The following is a 26,821-nucleotide window of genomic DNA, read 5'->3' on the forward strand; positions in this document are numbered from 1 at the left end:
ACTTTGCTGTGAACTTGTTTCTTTTTGAATCCATGCCAAAGAGAATATGGGTTAAAAAAAGTTTGGTCTTTTTTGGCTGGAGAGTCGTGCAGATACCTGGTATTTGTTTGGTGTCATACATTTTTAAAGATGAATACTTGTAAATTAAAAGTACCATAACATTGTGTTTGTACAAACTTGTCATATTTTTGGAAAATAAGGGGCAAAACAATAAGAGTACAAACACAATATCAAGGTATGGTAATCTTAAAGTTGCTTAGAAAGGACTGATGCAAAGGCAAAATCACTAAGGCTCTGCCATATCAGGTAGACGGTATGTATTTTTTGAATCATTTCCAGTTAAAAAACTGTTACAAGTATATGCTATCTTAACTGTTCCTGAATGAATATATTTTAAGAAATGCGGTATATTTCAATGTAGAATAGGATAAAATACATGACAAAAACAAAAGACTTTACCTAACTTTTCAATGTTCAAGATATGTTACTCATTTTCTAAATAGTTTTCAGTTAGAATACTGTTATATTAAAGTGATATTCTATTCATATTGTACTTGATATAATACATACATGGAAATGTAATATTTTTGCTGAAATGACGTACATATTTCAGTGGAAAGTTAGATAAGACCATGATGAAAACAATTGACTTGCTTTCTTTTGTTGTAAAAAAATGTTACTGTAATCACTTTTCAGGTGACTTTCATTTAAAAAATTGTTGTATTACAATGATATTCTGCTGTAATTGACTTGAATAAATACTTAAATGGAAATATACAACATTTTTGCTGAAACTACCCGTGTTTCGGTGTAAAGTGCCATGATAATAAATGGTAAAAAGTTGCTTTTGGTGCTTGGTGATTCAGGCCCAGCAACCCTCAGTTTATAGGACATAGAGTGTTTTTTAGTGAGGATTTTCTGAAATGAGTTTTATATGACATAAGATATGGTGGTTTATTACCCTAATTTGTTGTTCCATTACCCTCAAAAACTTCGGTAGACCTATACATGAGCCATATCATAGATTAGTGATTTCTTGGCCAAATATCAAAGGTTCACCTATACATGAGATATATGTATAGAGGAGTAAATTCCTCCATCAGTGTCAGATTTTTTGTTATTGATATGTAGTTTTCCTAATGTGAATTGAAACACTATCTCTCTGAGTATTACTGCAGTTTGTTGGGTTTTAGGAATGAATTTCTTGTCAATAGCAATGGTATAGGCCAGTCTGGTCTGAAATGATGAGCATAAGATTTCTGGTCATGAAGAGGAAAGCTGTTCAGAGTTCTTGAGGAAACTGCAAATATTGTGTTCCATTGATTTATTGATTTTTATTATGATTACTTGCAAATACTGTACAGTAAATATGCTATTTTGTTGGCATATGGTAATTCATGTAAATGAACATGACTTATAAACTGATGTGCATTGTCCTTTGAAGGTCTGTAAGAAGTATTGAGTAGGGAGAAAGATTTATGACTGTTCACAATGGGTTAAGAAAGTTTAACATTAATCTGAAAGAGTGAAATGAAAACTCATGATACTCATGTAGGGTTTTGTTGGTTAGTAAAGACCAGACAGGATGGTGATTTTGGTGTTTGGCTACAGTTCGTTTGCATATTTAGTGAAACTGTCTCAAAGATAGCACAAAACCAACCTTGACAGAACTGTTGGTAAAGTTGCCATGTTTATGATGTTGAGGGTTTCCTTAACAGTTTATACCAATAGGCTGAAAGAGGAAATGAACCCAAATTTTTGTTTTATTATTATTTATTTATTTATTTATTATACTTTGTTGCTGTCTCCCACGTTAGCAAGGTAGCACAAGGAAACAGACGAAAGAATGGCCCAACACACCCACATACACATGTATATACATACACGACCACACATGCACATATACATACCTATGCAGCTCAACATATACATATATATACACACAGACATATATACATATATACCATGTACATAATTCATACTGTCTGCCCTTATTCATTCCTGTCGCTACCCCGCCACACATGAAATGACAACCCCCTCCCCCTCTGCATGTGCGCGAGGTAGCACTAGGAAAAGACAACAAAGGCCACATTCGTTCACACTCAGTCTCTAGCTGTCATGTATAATGCACCGAAACCATAGCTCCCTTTCCACATCCAGGCCCCACAAAACTTTCCATGGTTTACCCCAGACGCTTCACATTCCCTGGTTCAATCCATTGACAGCAGGTCGACCCCGGTATATCACATAGTTCCAGTTCACTCTATTCCTTGCAAGCCTTTCACCCTCCTGCATGTTCAGTTCCCGATCACTTAAAATCTTTTTCAATCCATCTTTCCATCGGTGTCCAATTTGATCTCCCACTTTTCCTCATTCCCTCCACCTCAGACTCATGTATCCTCTCTGTCAATCTTTCCTCACTCATTCTCTCCATGTGACCAAACCAATTCAAAACATCCTCTTCTGCTTTCTCAACCACACTCTTTTTATTACCACACATCTTTCTTACCCTATTATTACTTACTCGATCAAACCACCTCACACCACATATTGTCCTCAAACATCTTATTTCCAGCACATCTACCCTCCTCCGCACAACTTTATCTGTAGCCCACGCCTCGCAACCATATAACATTGTTGGAACCACTATTCCTTCAAGCATACCCATTTTTGCATTCCGAGATAATGTTCTCGACTTCCAAACGTTCTTCAAAGCTCCCAGAACTTTCGCCCCTTCCCTAACCCTGTGATTCACTTCCGCTTCCATGGTTCCATCCACTGCCAAATCGACTCCCAGATATCTAAAACACTTTACTTCCTCCAGTTTTTCTCCATTCAAACTTACCTCCCAATTGACTTGTCCCTCAACCCTACTGTACCTAATAACCTTGCTCTTGTTCACATTTACTCTCAGGTTTCTTTTTTCACACACTTTACCAAACTCAGTCACCAGCTTCTGCAGTTTCTCACACGAATCAGCCACCAGTGCTGTATCATCAGCGAACAACAACTGACTCGCTTCCCAAGCTCTCTCATCCACAACAGGCTGCATACTTGCCCCTCTTTCCAAAACTCTTGCATTCTCCTCCCTAACAACCCCATCCATAAACAAATTAAACAACCATGGAGACATCACACACCCCTGCCGCAAACCTACATTCATTGAGAACCAATCACTTTCCTCTCTTCCTACAAGCACGCATGCCTTACATCCTCGAGAAAAACTTTTCACTGCTTCTAACAACTTGCCTCCCACACCATATATTCTTAATACCTTCCACAGAGCATCTCTATCAACTCTATCATATGCCCTCTCCAGATCCATAAATGCTACATACAAATCCATTTGCTTTTCTAAGTATTTCTCACATACATTATTCAAAACAAACACCTGATCCACACATCCTCTACCACTTCTGAAACCACACTGCTCTTCCCCAATCTGATGCTCTGTGCATGCCTTCACCCTCTCAGTCAATACCCTCCCATATAATTTCCCAAGAATACTCTACAAACTTTTACCTCTGCAATTTGAGTACTCACTTTTATCCCCTTTGCCTTTGTACAGTGGCACTATGCAAACATTCTGCCAATCCTCAGGCACCTCACCATGAGTCATACATACATTAATTAACCTTATTAACCAGTCAACAATACAGTCACCCCCCTATTTTAATAAATTCCACTGCAATACCATCCAATCCCACTGCCTTGCTGGCTTTCATCTTCTGCAAAGCTTTTACTACCTCTTCTCTGTTTACCAAATCATTCTCCCTAACCCTCTCACTTTGCACACCACCTCGACCAAAACACCCTATATCTACCACTCTATCATGAAACACATTCAACAAACCTTCAAAATACTCACTCCATCTCCTTCTCACATCACCACTACTTGATATCACCTCCCCATTTGCCCCCTTCACTGATGTTCCCATTTGTTCCCTTGTCTTATGTACTTTATTTACCTCCTTCCAAAACATCTTTTTATTCTCCTTAAAATTTAATGATACTCTCTCACCCCAACTCTCATTTGCCCTCTTTTTCACCTCTTGCACCTTTCTCTTGACCTCCTGTCTCTTTCTTTTATACATCTCCCACTCATTTGCATTATTTCCCTGCAAAAATTGTCCAAATGTCTCTCTCTTCTCTTTCACTAATAATCTTACTTCCTCATAACACCACTCACTACCCTTTCTAATCTGCCCACCTCCCACGCTTCTCATGCCACAAGCATCTTTTGCGCAAGCCATCACTGCTTCCCTGAATACATCCCATTCCTTCCCCACTCCCCTTACATCCTTTGTTCTCACCTTTTTCCATTCTGTACTCAGTCTCTCCTGGTACTTCCTCACACAAGGCTCCTTCCCCAGCTCACTTACTCTCACCACTCTTTTCACCCCAACATTCTTCGTTTCTGAAAACCTCTACAAATCTTCACCTTCGCCTCTCCAAGATAATGGTTAGACATCCATTTAGTTGCACTTCTCAGCACATTAACATCCAAAAGTCTCTCTTTCGCATGCCTATCAATTAACATGTAATCCAATAACGCTCTCTGGCCATCTCTCCTACTTACATGTGTATACTTATGTATATCTCTTCTTTTAATCTAGGTATTCCCAATCACCAGTCCTTTTTCAGCAAATAAATCTACAAGCTCTTCACCATTTCCATTTACAACACTGAACACCCCATGTACACCAATTTTTCCCTCAACTGCCACATTACTCACCTTTGCATTCAAATCACTCATCACTATAGCCTGGTCTCGTGCATCAAAACTACTAACACACTCATTCAGCTGCTCCCAAAACACTTGCTTCTCATGATCTTTCTTCTCATGCCCAGGTGCATATGCACCAATAATCACCCATCTCTCTCCATCCACTTTCAGTTTTACTCATATCAATGTAGAGTGTACTTTCTTACACTCTATCACATACTCCCATCACTCCTGTTTCAGGAGTAGTGCTACTCCTTCCCTTGCTCTTGTCCTCTCACTAACCCCTGACTTTACTCCCAAGACATTCCCAAACCACTCTTCCCCTTTACCCTTGAACTTCGTTTCTCACTCAGAGCCAAAACATCCATGTTTCTTTCCTCAAACATACTACTTATCTCTCCTTTTATCTCATCTTTGTTACGTTCACACACATTTAGACTCCCCAGTCTGAGCCTTCGAGGAGGATGAGCTCTCCCTGCGTGACTCCTTCTTTTGTTTCCTGTTTTAGAAAGTTAGAATACAAGGAGGGGAGGGTTCCCAGCCCCCCGCTCCTGTCCCCTTTAGTCACCTTCTACGACACGTGAGGAATGCGTGGGAAGTATTCTTTCTCCCCTATCCCCAGGGATTCAACTGCAGTACCATTCAAAACTGCTGCCATGCCAGATTTTGTATTCCCCAAGGCTTCACCACCTCTTCTCTCATCACCAAAGCAATCTTTCTGGCTCTGTCACTTTGCACACCACTCCGACCAAAACACCCCCTGCATCTGCCATTCTATTATCAAGTAAATTTAACAAACCTTCAAAGTACTCACTCCATCTCCTCCTCACTTCATCAGTGCTTGTTATCACTTTGCCCTATACCCCCTTCACCAATGTTCCCACATGTTCTCTTTTCTTATGCATGTTATTTACCTCCTCCCAAAACATCTTTTTATTCTCCCTAAAGTTTAATGATACACTCTCACCCCAACTCTCATTTGCCTTTTTTTTTTTTTCAACCCATTGCACCTTCCTCTTGACCTCCTGCTGCTTTCTCTTATACATCTCCCAGTTGTTTAGGCTCCTTCCTTGCAAGTATCATCCAAACGTTTTCACTACCCTTTCTAATCTGCCCACCTCCCACCTTTCTCATGCCAGATGCATTGTTTTCACTTGCCATCACTGTTTCCCTAAATACATCTCATTCCTCACCCACTCCCCTTGCATCATTTGCTCTCACCTTCTGCCATTCTGCACTCAATCTCTCCTGGTACTTCTTTACACAAGTGTCCTTTCCAAGCTCATTTACTTTCACCACTTTCTTCTTCCCAACATTCTCTCTTCATTTTTGAAAACCTCTAGAAATCTTCTTTGCCTCCACAAGGTACTGGTCAGACATTGCAACAAGTGCCCCTCTCAGCACCTTAGCATCCAAAAGTCTCTCTTTTACATGCCTATCAATTGACACGTTATCTAATGCCCTCTAACCATCTCTCTTACTCACACATATATATTTTTGTATATCACTCTTTTTAAACCAGGTATTCCCAGTAACCAGTCTTTTATTCAGCTTATAAATTCATGAGCTCTTCACCATTTCCATTCACAACACTGAATACCTCATGTACACCAATTATGCCTTGAACTGCCACATTACTTACCTTTGCATGTAAGTAACCCATCACTGATACCCAGTCTCATGCACCAAAACTGTTGACACACTCACTCCGCTGCTTCCAAAACATTTGCTTCTCAAGATCTTTTTCTTATGACCAGATGCATAAGCATCAGTAATCACCCATCTCTATCCATCCACTTTCAGTTTTACCCACATCAATCTAGAATTATCTTCTGTACACTATCACACACTCCCACAACCAGGGTAGGAGCAATTATGCTTTGAAAATTACAGTTACAATTACTTTCCATTTTTTATATTACCATTATTATTACAAAGCCAGCAAGGCAGCTGGTTTGGATGGTATTGCAGTGGAATTTATTAAAAAAGGGAGTGACTGTATTGTTGACTGGTTGGTAAAGTTATTTAATGTATGTATGACTCATGGTGAGGTGCCTGAGGATTGGCGGAATGCATGCATAGTGCCATTGTACAAAGGCAAAGGGGATAAAAGTGAGTGCTCAAATTACAGAGGTATAAGTTTGTTGAATATTCCTGGGAAACTTATATGGGAGGGTATTGATTGAGAGGGTGAAGGCATGTACAGAGCATCAGATTGGGGGGAGAGCAGTAAGGTTTCAGAAGTGGTAGAGGATGTGTGGATCAGGTGTTTGCTTAGAGGAATGTAAGTGAGAAATACTTAGAAAAGCAAATGGATTTGTATGTAGCATTTATGGATCTGGAGAAGGCATATGATAGAGTTGATAGAGATGCTCTGTAGAAGAAATTAAGAATATATGGTGTGGAAAGCAAGTTGTTAGAAGCACTGAAAAGTTTTTATTGAGGATGTAAGGCATGTGTACGTGTAGGAAGAGCGGAAAGTGATTGGTTCTCAGTGAATGTTGGTTTGCAGCAAGGATTCATGATGTCTTCATGGTTGTTTAATTTGTTTATGGATGGGTTTATTAGGGAAATGAATGGAAGAGTTTTGGAGAGAGTGGCAAGTATGCAGTCTGTTGTAGATGAGGGAGCTTGGGAAGTGAGTCAGTTGTTGTTTGCTGATGATACAGTGCTGGTGGCTGATTCGTGTGAGAAACTGCAGAAGCTGGTGACTGAGTTTGGTAAAGTGTGTGAAAGAAGAAAGCTGAGAGTAAATGTGAATAAGAGCAAGGTTATTAGGTACAGTAGGGTTGAGGGACAGGTAAATTGGGAGGTGAGTTTGAATGGAGAAAAACTGGAGGAAGTAAAGTGTTTTAGATATCTGGGAGTGGATTTGGCAGCGGATGGAACCATGGAAGTGGAAGTGAGTCACAGGGTTGGGGAGGGGCTGAAGGTTCTGGGAGCGTTGACAAATATGTGGAGGGTGAGTACGTTATCATGAAAAGCGAAAATGGGCATGTTTGAAGGAGTAGTGGTTTCATCAATGTTATATTGTTGTTAGGCGTAAGCTATAGATAGGCTTGTTGGAGGAGGGTGGATGAGTTGGAAATGAGATGTTTAAGGACAATATGTGGTGTGAGTTGGTTTGACCATGTAAGTAATGAATGGGAGAGGGAGATTTGTGTTAATATAAAGATTGTGGTTGAGAGAGCAGAAGAGGTTGCATTGACATGGTTTGGTCACAATGAGAGAATGAGTGAGGAGAGATTGACAGAGGATATCTATGTCAGAGGTGGAGGGAACGAGGAAAAGTGGGAGACCAAATTGGAGGTGGAAAGATGGAGTGAAAATGATTTTGAGCAATCGGGACCTGAACATACAGGAGGGTGAAAGGCGCGCAAGGAAGAGAGTGAGTTGGAATGATGTGGTATACCAGGGTCGACGTGCTGGCAGTGGATTGAACCAGGGCATGTGAAGCTTCTGGGGTAAACCATGGAAAGTTTTGTGGGGCCTGGATGTGGAAAAGGAGCTGGCATTTCAGTTTATTACACATGTCAGCTAGAGACTGAGTGTGAACAAATGGGGCCTTTGTTGTCTTTTCCTAGCACTACCTCGCATGCACGTGGGGGAGGGGGTGTGATTTCATGTGTGGTGGGGTGGCGGCAGGATTGGATCGAGGCAATATGTATGAATATGTACATTTGTATATATGTATATGTTTGTGTTCTCCCCTATCCCCTGGGGATAGGGGAGAAAGAACACTTCCCACGCATTCTCATGTGTCGTAGAAGGCGACTAGAGGGGACGGGAGCGGGGGGCCAGAAATCCTCCCCTCCTTGTATTTTAACTTTCTAAAATGGGGAACAGAAGAAGGAATCAAGCAGGGAGTGCTCATCCTCCTCGTAGGCTCAGATTGGGGTGTCTAAATGTGTGTGGATGCAACCAAGATGTGAAAAAAGGAGAGATAGGTAGTATGTTTGAGGAGAGGAACCTGGATGTTTTAGCTCTGAGTGAAACGAAGCTTAAGGGTAAAGGGGAAGAGTGGTTTGGGAATGTCTTGGGAGTAAAGTCAGGGGTTAGTGAGAGGACAAGAGCAAGGGAAGGAGTAGCACTACTCCTGAAACATGAGTTGTGGGAGTATGTGATAGAATGTAAGAAAGTAAATTCTAGATTAATATTGGTAAAACTGGAAGTTGATGGAGAGAGATGGGTGATTATTGGTGCATATGCACCTCGGCATGAGAAGAAAGATCATGAGAGGCAAGTGTTTTGGGAGCAGCTGAATGAGTGTGTTTGTGGTTTTGATGCACAAGACCAGGTTATGGTGATGGATGATTTGAATGCAAAGGTGAGTAATGTGGCAGTTGAGGGAATAATTGGTATACATGGGGTGTTCAGTGTTGTAAATGGAAATGGTGAAGAGCTTGTAGATTTATGTGCTGAAAAAGGACTGATGATTGGGAATACCTGGTTTAAAAAGCGAGATATACATAAGTATACATATGTAAGTAGGAGAGATGGCCAGAGAGCGTTATTGGATTACGTGTTAATTGACAGGCGCGTGAGAGAGACTTTTGGATGTTAATGTGCTGAGAGGTGCAACTAGAGGGATGTCTGATCATTATCTTGTGGAGGCGAAGGTGAAGATTTGTATGGGTTTTCAGAAAAGAAGAGAGAATGTTGGGGTGAAGAGGGTGGTGAGAGTAAGTGAGCTTGGGAAGGAGACTTGTGTGAGGAAGTACCAGGAGAGACTAAATACTGAATGGAAAAAGGGGAGAACAAAGGAGGTAAGGGGAGTAGGGATGTATTTAGGGAAGCAGTGATGGCTTGCGCAAAAGATCCTTGTGGCACGAGAAGCGTGGGAGGTGGGTTGATTAGAAAGTGTAGTGAGTGGTGGGATGAAGTAAGATTATTAGTGAAAGAGAAGAGAGAGGCATTTGGACAATTTTTGCAGGGAGAAAAAGCAAATGAGTGGGAGATGTATAAAAGAAAGAGACAGGAGGTCAAGAGAAACGTGCAAGAGATGAAAAAGAGGGCAAATGAGGGTTGGGGTGAGAGAGTATCATTAAATTTTAGGGAGAATAAAAAGATGTTTTGGAAGGAGGTAAATAAAGTGTGTAAGACAAGGGAGCAAATGGGAACTTCAGTGAAGGGGGCGATGGGGAGGTGATAACAAGTAGTGGTGATGTGAGAAGGAGATGGAGTGAGTATTTTGAAGGTTTGTTGAATGTGTTTCATGATAGAGTGGTAGATATAGGGTGTTTTGGTCGAGGTGGTGTGCAAAGTGAGAGGGTTAGGGAAAATGATTTGGTAAACAGAGAAGAGGTAGTAAAAGCTTTGCGGAAGATGAAAGCCGGCAAGGCAGCAGGTTTGGATGGTATTGTAGTGGAATTTATTAAAAAAAAAGGTGGGGGTGTGACTGTGTTGTTGACTGGTTGGTAAGGTTATTTAATGTATGTATGATTCATGGTGAGGTGCCTGAAGATTGGCGGAATGCATGCATAGTGCCATTGTACAAAGGCAAAGGGGATAAGAGTGAGTGCTCAAATTACAGAGGTATAAGTTTGTTGAGTATTCCTGGTAAATTATATGGGAGGGTGAAGGCATGTACAGAGCATCAGATTGGGGAAGAGCAGTGTGGTTTCAGAAGTGGTAGAGGATGTGTGGATCATGTGTTTGCTTTGAAGAATGTATGTGAGAAATAATTAGAAATGTTTGCTTTGAAAAATGTATGTGAGAAATACTTAGAAAAGCAAATGGATTTGTATGTAGCATTTATGGATCTGGAGAAGGCATATGATAGAGTTGATAGAGATGCTCTGTAGAAGGTACTAAGAATATATGGTGTGGGAGGCAAGTTGTTAGAAGCAGTGAAAAGTTTTTATCGAGGATGTAAGTCATGTGTACATGTAGGAAGAGAGGAAAGTGATTGGTTCTCAGTGAATGTAGGTTTGCGGCAGGGGTGTGTGGTGTCTCCATGGTTGTTTAATTTGTTTATGGATTGGGTTGTTAGGGAGGTGAATGCAAAAGTTTTGGAAAGAGGGGCAAGTATGAAGTCTGTTGGGGATGAGAGAGCTTGGGAAGTGAGTCAGTTGTTGTTAGCTGATGATACAGCGCTGGTGGCTGATTCATGTGAGAAACTGCAGAAGCTGGTGAATGAGTTTGGTAAAGTGTGTGAAAGAAGAAAGTTAAGATTAAATGTGAATAAGAGCAAGGTTATTAGGTACATTAGGGTTGAGGGTCAAGTCAGTTGGGAGGTAAGTTTGAATGGAGAAAAACTGGAGGAAGTAAAGTGTTTTAGATATCTGGGAGTGGATTTGGCAGCGGATGGAACCATGAAAGTGGAAGTGAATCAGGGTGGGGGAGGGGGCGAAAATCCTGGGAGCCTTGAAGAATGTGTGGAAGTCGAGAACATTATCTCGGAAAGCAAAAATGGGTATGTTTGAAGGAATAGTGGTTCCAACAATGTTGTATGGTTGCGAGGCGTGGGCTATGGATAGAGTTGTGCGCAGGAGGGTGGATGTGCTGGAAATGAGATGTTTGAGGACAATATGTGGTGTGAGGTGGTTTGATCGAGTAAGTCATGTGAGGGTAAGAGAGATGTGTGGAAATAAAAAGAGCGTGGTTGAGAGAGCAGAAGAGGGTGTTTTGAAATGGTTTGGGCACATGGAGGGAATGAGTGAGGAAAGATTGACCAAGAGGATATATATGTCGGAGGTGGAGGGAATGAGGAGAAGTGGGAGACCAAATTGGAGGTGGAAAAATGGAGTGAAAAAGATTTTGAGTGATCGGGGCCTGAACATGCACGAGGGTGAAAGGCGGGCAAGGAATAGAGTGAATTGGATCGATGTGGTATACCGGGGTCGACATGCTGTCAATGGATTGAATCAGGGCATGTGAAGCATCTGGTGTAAACCATGGAAAGTTCTGTAGGGACTGGATGTGGAAAGGGAGCTGTGGTTTCAGGGCATTATTGCATGAAAGCTAGAGACTGAGTGTGAATGAATGTGGCCTTTATTGTCTTTTCCTAGCGCTACCTCACACACATGAGGGGGGAGGGGGATGTTATTCTATGTGTGGCGAGGTGGCGATGGGAATGAATAAGGGCAGACAGTGTGAATTGTGTGCATGTATATATATGTATGTGTCTGTGTGTGTATATATATGTGTACATTGAGATGTATAGGTATGTATATTTGCATATGTGGACATGTATGTATATATACATGTGTATGGGGGTTTATAGTTGTTCCATAAAAAACTTAAATTACAACATGAGCGTGACCATAGTGAAGGATGGCTTCAAAGATTCAAGAAATGGTCTGCAAACCATGAAGGAGCTGCTGAGTATGTGGACAGATTTGCGAAACTCGTAGCTGATGAGCACCTCAGTCTTGAGAAGGTGTATAATGCAGACAAAACTGCATTATTCTGGCGATGCATACCTAGGAAAACACTAACAACAGAAGGCGAAGATCCCACTGGATTCAAACAATTTAAGGACGGACTTACCATCTTAGGGTGCTCAAACATTTGATATTTATTTAATTTAGATTTTGTAATAGTCCATGGTATACCTTAGACACATAGAAGATGTATAATTAGTGGGTTAGAGGTGTGTTGATGAAATATTATTACGTGACCATGGTTGGTCTGGCAAAATGGTTAATCTGGTAAGGTGTTGGAACCAAGAGTGCTGTACATAATTCATACTGTCTGCCTTTATTTGTTCCCATTGCCACCTCGCCACACATGGAATAACAACCCCCTCCCCCCTCATGTGTGTGAGGTAGCGCTAGGAAAAACACCAAAGGCCCTATTCATTCACACTCAGTCTCTAGCTGTCATGTAATAATGCACCGAAACCACAGCTCCCTTTCCACATCCAGGCCCCACAGAACTTTCCATGGTTTACCCCAGACGCTTCACATGCCATGGTTCAATCCATTGACAGCACGTCGACCCCAGTATACCACATCGTTCCAATTCACTCTATTCCTTGCACGCCTTTCTCCCTCCTGCATGTTCAGGCCCCGTTCACTCAAAATCTTTTACACTCCATCTTTCCACCTCCAATTTGGTCTCCCACTTCTCTTCATTCCCTCCACCTCTGACACATATATCCTCTTGGTCAATCTTTCCCCACTCATTCTCTCCATGTGACCAAACCACTTAAAAACACCCTCTTCTGCTCTCTCAACCACACTCTTTTTATTTCCACACATCTCTCTCACCCTTACATTACTTACTCGATCAAACCACCTCACACCACATATTGTCCTCAAACATCTCATTTCCAGCACATCCACCCTCCTGCGCACAACTCTATCCATAGCCCACGCCTTGCAACCATACAACATTGTTGGAACCACTATTCCTTCAAACATACCCATTTTAGCTTTCCGAGATGATGTTCTCGACTTCCAAACATTCTTCAAGGCTTCCAGAATTTTTGCCCCCTCCCCAACCCTATGATTCACTTCCGCTTCCATGGTTCCATCCGCTGCCAGATCCACTCTCAGATATCTAAAACACTTTACTTCTTCCAGCTTTTCTCCATTCAAACTTACCTCCCAATTTACTTGACCCTCAACCCTACTGTACCTAATAACCTTGCTCTTATTCACATTTACTCTTAACTTTCTTTTTTCACACACTTTACCAAACTCAGTCACCAGCTTCTGCAGTTTCTTACATGAATCAGCCACCAGCGCTGTATCATCAGCGAACAAGAACTGACTCACTTCCCAAGCTCTCTCATCCACAACAGACTGCATACTTGCCCCTCTTTCCAAAACTCTTGCATTCACCTCCCTAACAACCCATCCATAAACAAATTAAACAACCATGGAGACATCACACACCCCTGCCGCAAACCTACATTCACTGAGAACCAATCACTTTCCTCTCTGCCTACACGAACACATGCCTTACATCCTCGATAAAAACTTTTCACTGCTTCTAACAACTTTCCTCCCACACCATATATTCTTAATACCTTCCACAGAGCATCTCTATCAACTCTATCATATGCCTTCTCCAGATCCATTAATGCTACATACAAATCCATTTGTTTTTCTAAGTATTTCTCGCATACATTCTTCAAAGCAAACACCTGATCCACACATCCTCTACCACTTCTGAAACCACACTGCTCTTCCCCAATCTGATGCTCTGTACATGCCTTCACCCTCTCAATCAATACCCTCCCATATAATTAAATTAGAAGCAATGAAAAGTTTTTATCGAGGATGTAAGGCATGTGTACGTGTAGGAAGAGAGGAAAGTGATTGGTTCTCAGTGAATGTAGGTTTGCGGCAGGGGTGTGTGATGTCTCCATGGTTGTTTAATTTGTTTATGGATGGGGTTGTTAGGGAGGTAAATGCAAGAGTTTTGGAAAGAGTGGCAAGTATGAAGTCTGTTGGGGATGAGAGAGCTTGGGAAGTGAGTCAGTTGCTGTTCGCTGATGATACAGCGCTGGTGGCTGATTCATATGAGAAACTGCAGAAGCTGGTGACTGAGTTCGGTAAAGTGTGTGGAAGAAGAAAGTTAAGAGTAAATGTGAATAAGAGCAAGGTTATTAGGTACAGTAGGGTTGAGGGTCAAGTCAATTGGGAGGTGAGTTTGAATGGAGAAAAACTGGAGGAAGTGAAGTGTTTTAGATATCTGGGAGTGGATCTGTCAGCGGATGGAACCATGGAAGCAGAAGTGGATCATAGGGTGGGGGAGGGGGCGAAAATTCTGGGGGCCTTGAAGAATGTGTGGAAGTCGAGAACATTATCTCGGAAAGCAAAAATGGGTATGTTTGAAGGAATAGTGGTTCCAACAATGTTTTATGGTTGCGAGGCGTGGGCTATGGATAGAGTTGTGCGCAGGAGGATGGATGTGCTGGAAATGAGATGTTTGAGGACAATGTGTGGTGTGAGGTGGTTTGATCGAGTGAGTAACGTAAGGGTAAGAGAGATGTGTGGAAATAAAAAGAGCGTGGTTGAGAGAGCAGAAGAGGGTGTTTTGAAGTGGTTTGGGCACATGGAGAGAATGAGTGAGGAAAGATTGACCAAGAGGATATATGTGTCGGAGGTGGAGGGAACGAGGAGAAGAGGGAGACCAAATTGGAGGTGGAAAGATGGAGTGAAAAAGATTTTGTGTGATCGGGGCCTGAACATGCAGGAGGGTGAAAGGAGGGCAAGGAATAGAGTGAATTGGAGCGATGTGGTATACCGGAGTTGACGTGCTGTCAGTGGATTGAATCGGGGCATGTGAAGCGTCTGGGGTAAACCATGGAAAGCTGTGTAGGTATGTATATTTGCGTGTGTGGACGTATGTATATACATGTGTATGGGGGTGGGTTGGGCCATTTCTTTCGTCTGTTTCCTTGCGCTACCTCGCAAATGCGGGAGACAGCGACAAAGCAAAAAAAAAAAGAAAATATATATATATATATGTATATATATATATATATATATATATATATATATATATATATATATATATATATATATATATATATTTTCTTTCTTTCAAACTATTCGCCATTTCCCGCATTAGCGAGGTAGCGTTAAGAACAGAGGACTGGGCCTTTGAGGGAATACCCTCACCTGGCCCAATTCTCTGTTCCTTCTTTTGAAAAAAAAAAAAAAAAAAAAAAAAAAAAAAAAAAAACCGAGAGGGGAGGATTTCCAGCCCCCCGCTCCCTCCCCTTTTAGTCGCCTTCTACGACACGCAGGGAATACGTGGGAAGTATTCTTAATCCCCTATCCCCAGGGATATATATATATATATATATATATATATATATATATATATATATATATATATATATATATATATATGTATATATATATGGGAGGGTATTGATTGAGAGGGTGAAGGCATGTACAGAGCATCAGATTGGGGAAGAGCAGTGTGGTTTCAGAAGTGGTAGAGGATGTGTGGATCAGGTGTTTGCTTTGAAGAATGTATGTGAGAAATACTTAGAAAAGCAAATGGATTTGTATGTAGCATTTATGGATCTGGAGAAGGCATATGATAGAGTTGATAGAGATGCTCTGTGGAAGGTATTAAGAATATATGGTGTGGGAGGAAAGTTGTTAGAAGCAGTGAAAAGTTTTTATCGAGGATGTAAGGCATGTGTACGTGTAGGAAGAGAGGAAAGTGATTGGTTCTCAGTGAATGTAGGTTTGCGGCAGGGGTGTCTGATGTCTCCATGGTTGTTTAATTTGTTTATGGATGGTGTTGTTAGGAAGGTAAATGCAAGAGTTTTGGAAAGAGGGGCAAGTATGAAGTCTGTTGGGGATGAGAGAGCTTGGGAAGTGAGTCAGTTGTTGTTCGCTGATGATACAGCGCTGGTGGCTGATTCATGTGAGAAACTGCAGAAGCTGGTGACTGAGTTTGGTACAGTGTGTGGAAGAAGAAAGTTAAGAGTAAATGTGAATAAGAGCAAGGTTATTAGGTACAGTAGGGTTGAGGGTCAAGTCAATTGGGAGGTGAGTTTGAATGGAGAAAAACTGGAGGAAGTGAAGTGTTTTAGATATCTGGGAGTGGATCTGTCAGCGGATGGAACCATGGAAGCGGAAGTGAATCATAGGGTGGGGGAGGGGGCGAAAATTCTGGGGGCCTTGAAGAATGTGTGGAAGTCGTGAACATTATCTCGGAAAGCAAAAATGGGTATGTTTGAAGGAATAGTGGTTCCAACAATGTTGTATGGTTGCGAGGCGTGGGCTATGGATAGAGTTGTGCGCAGGAGGATGGATGTGCTGGAAATGAGATGTTAGAGGACAATATGTGGTGTGAGGTGGTTTGATCGAGTGAGTAACGTAAGGGTAAGAGAGATGTGTGGAAATAAAAAGAGTGTAGTTGAGAGAGCAGAAGAGGGTGTTTTGAAGTGTTTTGGGCATGGAGAGAATGAGTGAGGAAAGATTGACCAAGAGGATATATGTGTCGGAGGTGGAGGGAATGAGGAGAAGAGGGAGACCAAATTGGAGGTGGAAAGATGGAGTGAAAAAGATTTTGTCTGATCGGGGCCTGAACATGCAGGAGGGTGAAAGGAGGGCAAGGAATAGAGTGAATTGGATCGATGTGGTATACCGGGGTTGACGTGCTGTCAGTGGATTGAATCAAGGCATGTGAAGCGTCTGGGGTAAACCATGGAAAGCTGTGTAGGTATGTATATTTGCGTGTGTGGACGTATGTATATACATGTGTATGGGGGTGGGTTGGGCCATTTCTTTCGTCTGTTTCCTTGCGCTACCTCGCAAACGCGGGAGACAGCGACAAAGTATAATAAAAAAAATGAAAATAATAATATATATATATATATATATATATATATATATATATATATATATCATTGAATTTTAGGAAGAATAAAAAGATGTTCTGGAAGGAGGTAAATAAAGTGCTTAAGAAAAGGGAACAAATGGGAACATCACTGAAGGGGCAAATGGGGAGGTGATAACAAGTGGTGGTGATGTGAGAAGGAGATGGAGTGAGTATTTTGAAGGTTTGTTGAATGTGTTTGATGATAGAGTGGTAGATATAGGGTGTTTTGGTCAAGGTGGTGTTTTGATGATAGAGTGGCAGATATAGGGTGTTCTGGTCAAGGTGGTGTGCAAAGTGAGACGGTTAGGGAGAATGATTTGGTAAACAGAAAAGAGGTAGTAAAAGCTTTGGGGAAGATTGAAGCTGGTAAGGAAGTGGGTTTGGATGTAATGTAGTGGAATTTATTAAAAAAAATGGGGTGACTATTGTTGACTGGTTGGTAAGGTTATTTAATGTATGTATGACTGCATACTTGCCCCTCTTTCGAACCAATCCCATCCAAAAACAAATTAAACAACTATGGAGACATGATGCACCCCTGCCGCAAACTAACATTCACTGAGAAGAAATCACTTTCCTCTTTTCCTACACGTACACATACCTTACATCCTCAATAAAAACTTTTCTCTGCTTCTAAGAACTTCCCCCCCACACCATATGTTCTTAATACCTTCCACAGAGCATCTCTGTCAACTCTTATCATATGCCTTCTCCAGATCCATAAATGCTACATACAAATCCATGTTAGGTGTTTTCCTCAAAGGCACAGTTCTCTATCCTGCCTTGTTACAGTGGGAAAGGAAAGTTTTTTGAAAAACGATATTTTTGTTGTTAATATTGGTATTATTATTGTTAGAATTACTGTTATTGAAGTCTTGGGCATAACAGCAATATGGCAGTTCTGTGTTTAGCTCATATATTTTAGTAGTTACTGACATGGCATGGGCAAAATATGCTCCAGTGAAGGATGTCATAGGTGAAAGGAAAAAATGATGAAGTTAATCAGGATTCTGCATTTAATAGACCTAACTTAAGATAGAAAGATTATATGGTAAGAGAATGACAAAAGGAGTAAGAGAATTCCACAGCTTATCTGTTCAAGGAAAGGAGGAGGTATTGCAGTGTTCTGTTCTGAAGGGGCCAATCTTCCAAAGAAACTGTGGGTGGCAGCTACAAGGTACATGCCCTATGTTTGACCTTTAGTGGCAAGGACACTTGCAAACAGCTCACAAGAGGAGTGGCCGAAATGATACTTAAGGAACAGGGACAGGGGAGCTACATCATGGCATACAGAAAGATTTGGTTGGAGAGAGGTGATGAGATGGAGGGCTTTTGATTTCACTCATGCTAATAGAGAGGTTGATTAAGAACCTCCCCAGATAGGTGAGCAGTGCTACCTACTAGTTTGCATGTATTCCTTGTAGAGGTGAAATATCTGCTCATGAGGAAGCAGACTTTGTGATGTTTGATATGTAGGGTTTTCAGGATAGAGTTGATGAGGTCATTATGCTTGCCATTATGCTTTGCATGTTTATGTTGATAACAGAGTTGAAAATTGTGGAGTTTTGAAATTGAACAGAGAGAAACTGATACTTAAGAAGGTATTGGGAAAAATTACATTTTAGCACATGAGTTTAACCATAATACTACTTTCCCATTCTGATAATGTTGGACAGTTATGAACTGAAAGAGGGATTGTACACATTGAATAAGAGAACCAGTCATAGGAGGAAGGAAGGGAACTTGAAGTGTATGAAAAAGGAGTCTTCAGCCTGAGTGAGTAGGGTTAGAAGTTAAAATGAGATAATTTATGGGTAGAAGAAAGACAGTATGACAGAGCCGAAAGGGATGCCACTGTTGATGGAATAAGAGTGGGAAGTAACTCCTTCAGTAACTGGCAGTGGAATTATTCGGGAGGGAGCTGTGCATTAGGAAGCAGAGAGAAGTAGAATGAGCAAAGGATGGAAGTTTAGAAAGTTTAGAGAGAAGGACCAAAGGTGAGTCACATAAGAGAGATCAGCAGTTGATCTAAAATCTTGCTGGTAATGAGAAAGAAGGGAATAGGTTTCTAATTGGTTGAGAAAATGAGTTAATTGTCCTGTTTAGGGATGGATTGCGCTAGTGCATGCTTCCAAAAAGAAGGAAAAGTCTGTGTTTTTAAACATGAAATAGGTAAGCAAGGATTGGAGTTAGCTCAGAAGCAAACCCTCCCTAGGATTGAAGGAGATATACCGTCTAGGCCATGCTCTATGCTCCTTTTCTGCTTGGAACTGGGAAAGTTATTGGAAGACCAAGCTAGAGGAAAATATAGGAAATGGCAAAGGTTCAGTGTAAGGAGATGGAAGCACAGGATTAGGTACAGAATCAGACACATTTTTGAATTTGAGGAAAAAGTACCAGAAAGGGCAGCTTTGTTTGTTGGAACATTATAAATCAATCAAGTTGGAAGAGAGGAGGAAAGGTTGAATTACAGAAGTCTTTAGACTGATTTTATATTTTGTCCATTGTTTTTGCTATTGTCTTATTTTTTGTATTATCTAGTTTAATGTTGACCCATTATAGTTGTTGTCCATTGTTTATGCTATTCTGTGGACAAGGAGAGGACAAGAGCAAAGGAAGGAGTAGCTTTACTTCTGAAACAGGAGTTGTGGGAGTATGTGATAGAGTTTAAGAAAGTAAATTGTAGATTGATATGGGTAAAACTGAAAGTGGATTGAGAGAGAGGGGTGATTTTTGGTGCCTATGCACCTGGGCATGAGAAGAAAGATCATGAGAGGCAAGTGTTTTGGGAGCAGCTGAGTGAGTGTGTTAGCAGTTTTGATGCACGAGACCGGGTTATAGTGATGGGTGATTTGAAGGCAAAGGTGATCACGTATTGTGGCAGTTGAGGGAGTAATTGGTGTACTTGTGGTGTTCAGTGTTGTAAATGGAAGGTGAAGAGCTTTGTAGATTTGTGTGCTGAAAAAGGACTGGTGATTGGGAATACCTGGCTTGAAAAGAGAGATATACATAAGTATACGTATGTAAGTAGGAGAGATGGCCAGAGAGCGTTATTGGATTACGTGTTAATAGATAGGCGTGTGAAAGAGAGACTTTTTAATGTTAATATGCTGAGAGGTGCAACTGGAGGATGTCTGATCATTATCTTGTGGAAGCAAATGTGAGGATTTGAAGAGGTTTTCGAAAAGAAAAGAAAATGTTGGGGTGAAGAGAGTGGTGAAAGTAAGTGAGCTTGGGAAGGAGACTTGCATGAGGAAGTACCAAGAGAGACTGAGTACAGAATGGAAAAAGGTGAGAGCAAAGGACATAAGGGGAGTGGGGGAGGAATTGGATGTATTTAGGGAAGCAGTGATGGCTTGCACAAAAGAAGCTTGTGGCATGAGAAGCGTGGGAGGTGGGAAGGTTAGAAAGGGTAGTGAGTGGTGGGATGAAGAATTAAGATTATTGATGAAAGAGAAGAGAGGGCATTTGGACGGTTTTTGCAGGGAAATATTACAAATGAGTGGGAGATGTATAAAAGAATGAGGCAAGAGGTCAAGAGAGAGGTGCAAGAGGTTAAAAAGAGGGCAAATGAGAGTTGGGGAGAGAGAGTATTATTACATTTTAGGGAGAATAAAAAGATGTTTGGAAGGAGGTAAATAAAGTGCATAAGACAAGAGAACAAATGGGAACATCAGTGGAGGGGCTAATGGGGAGGTAATAACAAGTAGTAGTGATGTGAGAAGGAGATGGAGTGAGTATTTTGAAGGTTTGTTTAATGTGTTAGATGATATAGTGGCAGATATAGGGTGTTTTGGTCGAGGTGGTGCGCAAAGTGAGGGGGTCATGGAGAATGGTTTGGTAAACAGAGAAGAAGTTGTGAAAGCTTTGCAGAAGATGAAAGCCGGCAAGGCAGTGGGTTTGGATGGTATTGCAGTGGAATTTATTAAAAGCGGGTTGACTGTGTTGTTGACTGGTTGGTGAGGATATTCATTGTATGTATGGCTCGTGGTGAAGTGCCTGAGGATTGGCGGAATGCATGCATAGTGCCATTGTACAAAGGCAAAGGGGATAAAGATGAGTGTTCAAATTACAGAGGTATAAGTTTGTTGAGTATTCCTGGGAAATTATATTGCAGGGTTTTGATTGAGAGGGTGAAGTCATGTACAGAGCATCAGATTGGGGAAGAGCAGTGTGGTTTCAGAAGTGGTAGAGGATGTGTGGATCAGGTGTTTGCTTTGAAGAATGTATGTGAGAAATTCTTAGAAAAACAAATGGATTTGTTTGTAGCATTTATGGACCTGGAGGAGGCATATGATAGAGTTGATAGAGATGCTCTGTGGAAGGTATTAAGTGTATATGGTGTGGGAGGAAAGTTGCTAGAAGCAGTGAAAAGTTTTTATGAAGGACGTAAGGCATGTGTATGAGTAGGAAGAGAGGAAAGTGATTGGTTCTCAGTGAATGTCGGTTTGTGGCAGGGGTGTGTGATGTCTCCATGGTTGTTTAATATATTTATGGATGGGGTTGTTAGGGAGGTGAATGCAAGAGTTTTGGAGACAGGGGCAAGTATGCAGTCTGTTGTAGATGAGAGGGCTTGGGAAGTGAGTCAGTTGTTGTTCGCTGATGATACAGTGCTGATGGCTAATTCGGGTGAGAAACTGCAGAAGCTGGTGACTGAGTTTGGTAAAGTGTGCAAAAGAAGAAACCTGAGAGTAAATGCGAATAAGAGCTGAGTTTGGTAAAGTGTGCAAAAGAAGAAACCTGAGAGTAAATGCGAATAAGAGCTGAGTTTGGTAAAGTGTGCAAAAGAAGAAACCTGAGAGTAAATGTGAATAAGAGCAAGGTTATTGGGTACAGTAGGGTTGAGGGACAAGTCACTTGGGAGGTAAGTTTGAACGGAGAAAAACTGGAGGAAGTGAGGTGTTTTAGATATCTGGGGATGGATTTGGCAGCGGATGGAACCATGGAAGCAGAATTGAGTCACAGGGTAGGAAGGGGGTGAAGGTTCTGGCAGCATTGAAGAATGTTTGGAAGGCGAGAACATTATCTCGGAAAGCAAAAATGTGTATGTTTGAAGGAATAGTGGTTCCAACCATGTTATATGGTTGAAAGGCATGGGCTATAGATAAGGTTGTGCAGAGGAGGGTGAATGTGCTGGAAATGAGATATTCAAAGACAATATGTTGTGTGAGGTGGTTTGATCGAGTATGTAATGAAAGGGTAAGAGAGATGTGTGGCAATTAATAGAGTGTGGTTGAGAGAGCAGAAGAGGGTGTATTGAAATGGTTTGGTCACATGGAAAGAATGTGAGGAAAGATTGACAAAGAGGATATATGTGTGTCTGAGGTGGAGGGAACGAGAAGTGGGAGAGCAAATTGGAGGTGGTAGGATGGAGTGAAAAAGATTTTGAGCGATCGGGGCCTGAACATGCAGGAGGGTGAAAGGTGTGCAAGGAATAGAATGAATTGGAACAAATGATTTGGTATACCGGGGTCAACGTGCTGTCAATGGATTGAACTAGTCCATGTGAAGCATCTGGGGTAAACCATGGAAAGTTTTGTGGAGCCTGGATGTGGAAAGGGAGCTGTGGTTTTCGGTGCATTATTACATGACAGCTAGAGACTGAGTGTGAACAAATGTGGCCTTTGTTGTCTTTTCCTAGTGCTACTTTGCATGTGTGTTGGGAGAGGGGGTGCCATGTCATGTGTGGCGGGGTGGTGATGGGAATGAATAAAGGCAGCAAGTATGGATTATGTACATGTGTAAATGTGTATATGTCTGTGTATGTATATATATGTATACGTTGAAATTTATAGGTATGTTTATGTGCGTGTGTGGACGTGTATGTGTATACATGTGTATGTGGGTGGGTAGGGCCATTCTTTCTTCTGTTTCCTTGCGCTACCTTGCTAAAGTGTGAGACAGCGACAAAGTATAACAAATGAATATGAATAATCTTTTTATATTGTCTAATTTAATGTTGACCAGTTATAGTCATTAAGTTTTGTAATTGCTCTGTAACCCATTTTAAATTTTAAACAAATTACTTTCCTGGCAGGTGTTGCAGTACCAGCCAGTCAAGTATGAAGTGTTGCCACTTTCCCCACTCTCCAAGCATCGACTCAGTGAGTATTCTTGTCCCTGGATTTCTTCTTTGCCTGATTGTAATGTATCTTAATGTTGAACAGGTTTTATAAGTTTTGTTTGACAAAGATCATTGGAGTCATTGTGTATCCTTGAGTGGCAGGGATCATCACCTGATGATCTGCCAGGGGACAGTAGCCTTATTCATATGTCCATTTAACTTTGTGTAGAGATTCAGATTGAGATTTTTTCATTTGACAAATACACAGCAAAAATTTCTGCTATCTTTAGTACCAATATAGTCACCATTATAGATGCATGGTCATTGACCTCTAGGTTGATGACTACATGGAAAATAAGTACAGAAAACCATCAATTTAGTGGATACTGATTTAATGGATTTTGGATTTATCAGGCTGGGCAAATGATGATACATTAATTGATAGTACAGGTACCCCACTGAATTTCCAGCAACTGATGGTTCGGTGCCTCCTTTAGTCTGGGCAAAGTTACGTGAGGGAACTTGAAATTTCTGCAGCCACTGAACTAGTTTACTGGGCGGCCACAGATGGCATTTTGTGTAGGGTGCGATTATTTACATTCTTTACACTGCATTTGTTGGTGGTGATACTGCAATTATGTGAGATTCTTCGCTTATTTTGCTCAAATTTGACCCAAGCTATGGCTTCTAAGACATATGAGAGTGTCAGTCATGGTGTCAAATGTAAACACCAGTCCATATCGATCCAAGTTAAAGTAGAACTGTTGAAAAAAATGGACCATGGTGTTTCGGTGTGTAAGCTGTGTGGCATTTACTGTATTGGTTCATCAACTGTTTATGATATAAAGAAGCAAAGGGAGAAGATAATGAAATCCTATGCAGACAGCAATTCCAAGAAGCAAATGACGATAAGAAAGACTATGAAAGATGGTAAGAGTACTGAGCACGATCGAGTGATGATGAAATGGTTTCAACAGCACTGGAGTGATGGAGTGGACTTTTCAGATAGCATGATGATTAACTAGGCTAAGATGTTCCATAAAGAACTCAAATTACAATGCGAGTGTGACCATAGTGAAGGATGGCTTCAAAGAATCAAGAAGCATCATGGAATTTCCATGAATAAAGTTCGCGGAGAAAAGCGGTCAGCAAACCACAAAGGAGCTGCCGAGTATGTGGACGAATTTACAAAACTTGTAGCTAACAAGCACCTCAGTCCTGAGCAGGTGTATAATGCAGACGAAACTGCATTGTTCATGCAATGCATTCCTAGGAAAACTAACAACAGATGACGAAGAAGACCCCACAGGATTCAAACGATCTAAGGACAAACTTACCATCTTAGGGTGCTCAAACATTTAATATTTGTTTAATTTAGATTTCTAGCAGTCCATAGTATACTTTAGACACTTGCATTATTCATGCAATGCACACCTAGGAAAACACTAACAACAGAAGACGAAGAATACCCCACAGGATTCAAACAATCTAAGGGCAGACTTACCATCCTAGGGTGCTCAAACATTTAATATTTGTTTAATTTAAATTTCTAGCAGTCCATAGTATACTTTAGACACATGGGAGTCATATAATTAGTGGGTTAGAGGTGTGTTGATAAATTATTATTACGTGACCATGGTTTGTCTGGCAAAATGGTTAATCTGGCAAGGTTTTGGAACCAAGAGTGCCGGAAAATCAGTGGTGTGCCTGTAATTTAAAGAAAAAAATTCAAAATTCAAACGTTGCTCCATGCGCATTTCATATCACACATGTTTTAGGTAGTGTTGGTTATACTTGCTTTGTTTCGGTCTCAGTCTCCCTGAAGCTACCGTGCGGTCAGGTTTTATACAGGTAATTGTGACATGTATTTACATATATGTCTGTAAATTGGAGTGAATTGGAGCGATGTGGTATACCGGGGTTGACGTGCTGTCGGTGGATTGAATCAAGGCATGTGAAGCGTCTGGGGAAAACCATGGAAGGCTGTGTAGGTATGTATATTTGCGTGTGTGGACGTATGTATATACATGTGTATGGGGGGGGGGGTTTGGGCCATTTCTTTCGTCTGTTTCCTTGCGCTACCTCGCAAACGCGGGAGACAGCGACAAAGTATAAAAAAAAAAAAAAAAAAAAAAATATATATATATATATATATATATATATATATATATATATATATATATATATATATATATATATACATATATATATGTTGAAATGGGAGCCTTGAAGAATGTGTGGAAGTCGAGAACATTATCTCGGAAAGCAAAAATGGGTATGTTTGAAGGAATAGTGGTTCCAACAATGTTGTATGGTTGCGAGGCGTGGGCTATGGATAGAGTTGTGCGCAGGAGGGTGGATGTGCTGGAAATGAGATGTTTAAGGACAATGTGTGGTGTGAGGTGGTTTGATCGAGTAAGTAATGTAAGGGTAAGAGAGATGTGTGGAAATAAAAAGAGCGTGGTTGAGAGAGCAGAAGAGGGTGTTTTGAGCATTAAGAGAGAATGAGTGAGGAAAGATTGACCAAGAGGATATATGTGACGGAGGTGAAGGGAACGAGGAGAAGTGGGAGACCAAATTGGAGGTGGAAAGATGGAGTGAAAAAGATTTTGTGTGATCGGGCCCTGAACATGCAGGAGGGTGAAAGGCGGGCAAGGAATAGAGTGAATTGGATCGATGTGGTATACCGGGGTTGATGTGCTGTCAGTGGATTGAATCAGGGCATGTGAAGCGTCTGGGGTAAACCATGGAAAGTTGTGTGGGGCCTGGATGTGGAAAGGGAGCTGTGGTTTCGGGCATTAATGCATGACAGCTAGAGACTGAGTGTGAACATTGGGGCCTTTGTTGTCTTTTCCTAGTGCTACCTCGCACACATGAGGGGGGAGGAGGATGGTATTCCATGTGTGGCGATGGGAATGAATAAAGGCAGACAGTGTGAATTGTGTGCATGGGTATATATGTATGTGTCTGTGTGTGTATATATATGTGTACATTGAGATGTATAGGTATGTATATTTGCGTGTGTGGACGTGTATGTATATGCATTGTGTATGGGGGTGGGTTGGGCTATTTCTTTCGTCTGTTTCCTTGCACTACCTCGCAAACGTGGGAGACAGTGACAAAGCAAAAGAAAAAAAAATGTTGAAATGTGCCATTGTACAAAGGCAAAGGGGATGAAAGTGAGTGCTCAAATTACAGAGGTATACGTTTGTTGAGTATTCCTGGGAAATTGTATGGGAGGGTATTGATTGAGAGGGTGAAGGCATATCCAGAGCATCAGATTGGGGAAGAGCAGTGTGGTTTCAGAAGTGGTAGAGGATGTGCGGATCAGGTGTTTGCTTTGAAGAATGTATGTGAGAAATACTTAGAAAAGCAAATGGTTTTGTATGTAGTATTTATGGATCTGGAGAAGGCATATGATAGAGTTGATAGAGATGCTCTGTGGAAGGTATTAAGAATATATGGTGTTGAAGGCAAGTTGTTAGAAGCATTGAAAAGTTTTTATCAAGGATGTAAGGCATGTGTACGTGTAGGAAGAGAGGAAAGTGATTGGTTCTCAGTGAATGTCGGTTTGCGGCAGGGGTGCATGATGTCCCCATGGTTGTTTAATTTGTTTATGGATGGGGTTGTTAGGGTGTGAATGCAAGAGTTTTGGAGAAAGGTGCAAGTATGCAGTCTGTTGTGGATGAGAGGGCTTGGGAGGTGAGTCAGTTGTTGTTCGCTGATGATAC

General features: G+C 41.3%; 1 protein-coding gene across 2 annotated transcripts in view; it reads left to right on the forward strand.

Moving 5' to 3' along the window:
• Positions 1-26,821, forward strand: part of Dd (CTD nuclear envelope phosphatase 1-like protein dullard) — a 142,339-nt gene that overhangs the window by 62,028 nt on the left and 53,490 nt on the right. For both annotated transcript variants that reach the window (XM_071666747.1, XM_071666746.1), the window contains one exon: positions 23,064-23,130. In XM_071666747.1, the coding sequence (XP_071522848.1) occupies positions 23,064-23,130 (67 nt within the window). The remainder of the gene's footprint in view (positions 1-23,063; positions 23,131-26,821) is intronic.

The sequence above is a fragment of the Panulirus ornatus genome, chromosome 11 (assembly GCF_036320965.1).
Source record: "Panulirus ornatus isolate Po-2019 chromosome 11, ASM3632096v1, whole genome shotgun sequence".
Classification (NCBI taxonomy): Eukaryota; Metazoa; Arthropoda; class Malacostraca; order Decapoda; family Palinuridae; genus Panulirus; species Panulirus ornatus.